The 480-nt window shown below is 59.4% G+C and overlaps 1 protein-coding gene across 1 annotated transcript in view; it reads right to left on the reverse strand.

The window, feature by feature from the left end:
- Nucleotides 1-233, reverse strand: part of EMH_0051550 (uncharacterized protein) — a gene marked incomplete at both ends in the record, with an annotated part of 486 nt that extends 253 nt beyond the window's left edge. The window contains one exon of the mRNA XM_013496765.1: nucleotides 1-233. Coding sequence (XP_013352219.1) covers nucleotides 1-233 — 233 coding nt within the window.
- Between the last annotated feature and the right edge of the window lie 247 nt (nucleotides 234-480).

A 480-nucleotide genomic window follows, 5' to 3' on the forward strand; every position in this document is an offset into this window, starting at 1 on the left:
CCTGCTGCTGCAGCAGGAGAGAAGCCCGTGCTGTCGTTAGACCTGTCGGTAGGATATACACCCAGAGGCTTATCAGCAGCAGACAGAGGGGCCTCCTGCTGCTCCTGCAAAGAAAAATGAGGGGGGCCCCCCACCTGCTGCTGCGTTGCAGCTGCCTCTCCCTCCTCGTGCTGCAGGGGTAGAGCGGGGGCCCTTTCAGGGTCTGGGTGGGGGGGGCCCACCTGCTGCAGCATCGAGAACAGAACCTGGGGGTGTTGTTCTTCTCAGCTGTACATACAGCTGACTGCAGACAGTGCAGAGAGGCGGTGTATAACAGCCGCCAAAGAAAAAAGCTGCAGCAGCAAAGGAAAGCTGCAGCAGCAAGGAAGAGCAGCAGCAGCAAGCAGGGGAGAGGAGGAGCTGTAGCGGAGCGTCGAGGTGCTGCCGCTGCGGAGCTTCAGCGCATATCCCTGTGTGTGTTGCAGTGTAAAGACAGTAAAG

Source organism: Eimeria mitis, genomic scaffold (assembly GCF_000499745.2).
Source record: "Eimeria mitis Houghton genomic scaffold, Emh_scaff2284, whole genome shotgun sequence".
Lineage (NCBI taxonomy): Eukaryota > Apicomplexa > Conoidasida > Eucoccidiorida > Eimeriidae > Eimeria > Eimeria mitis.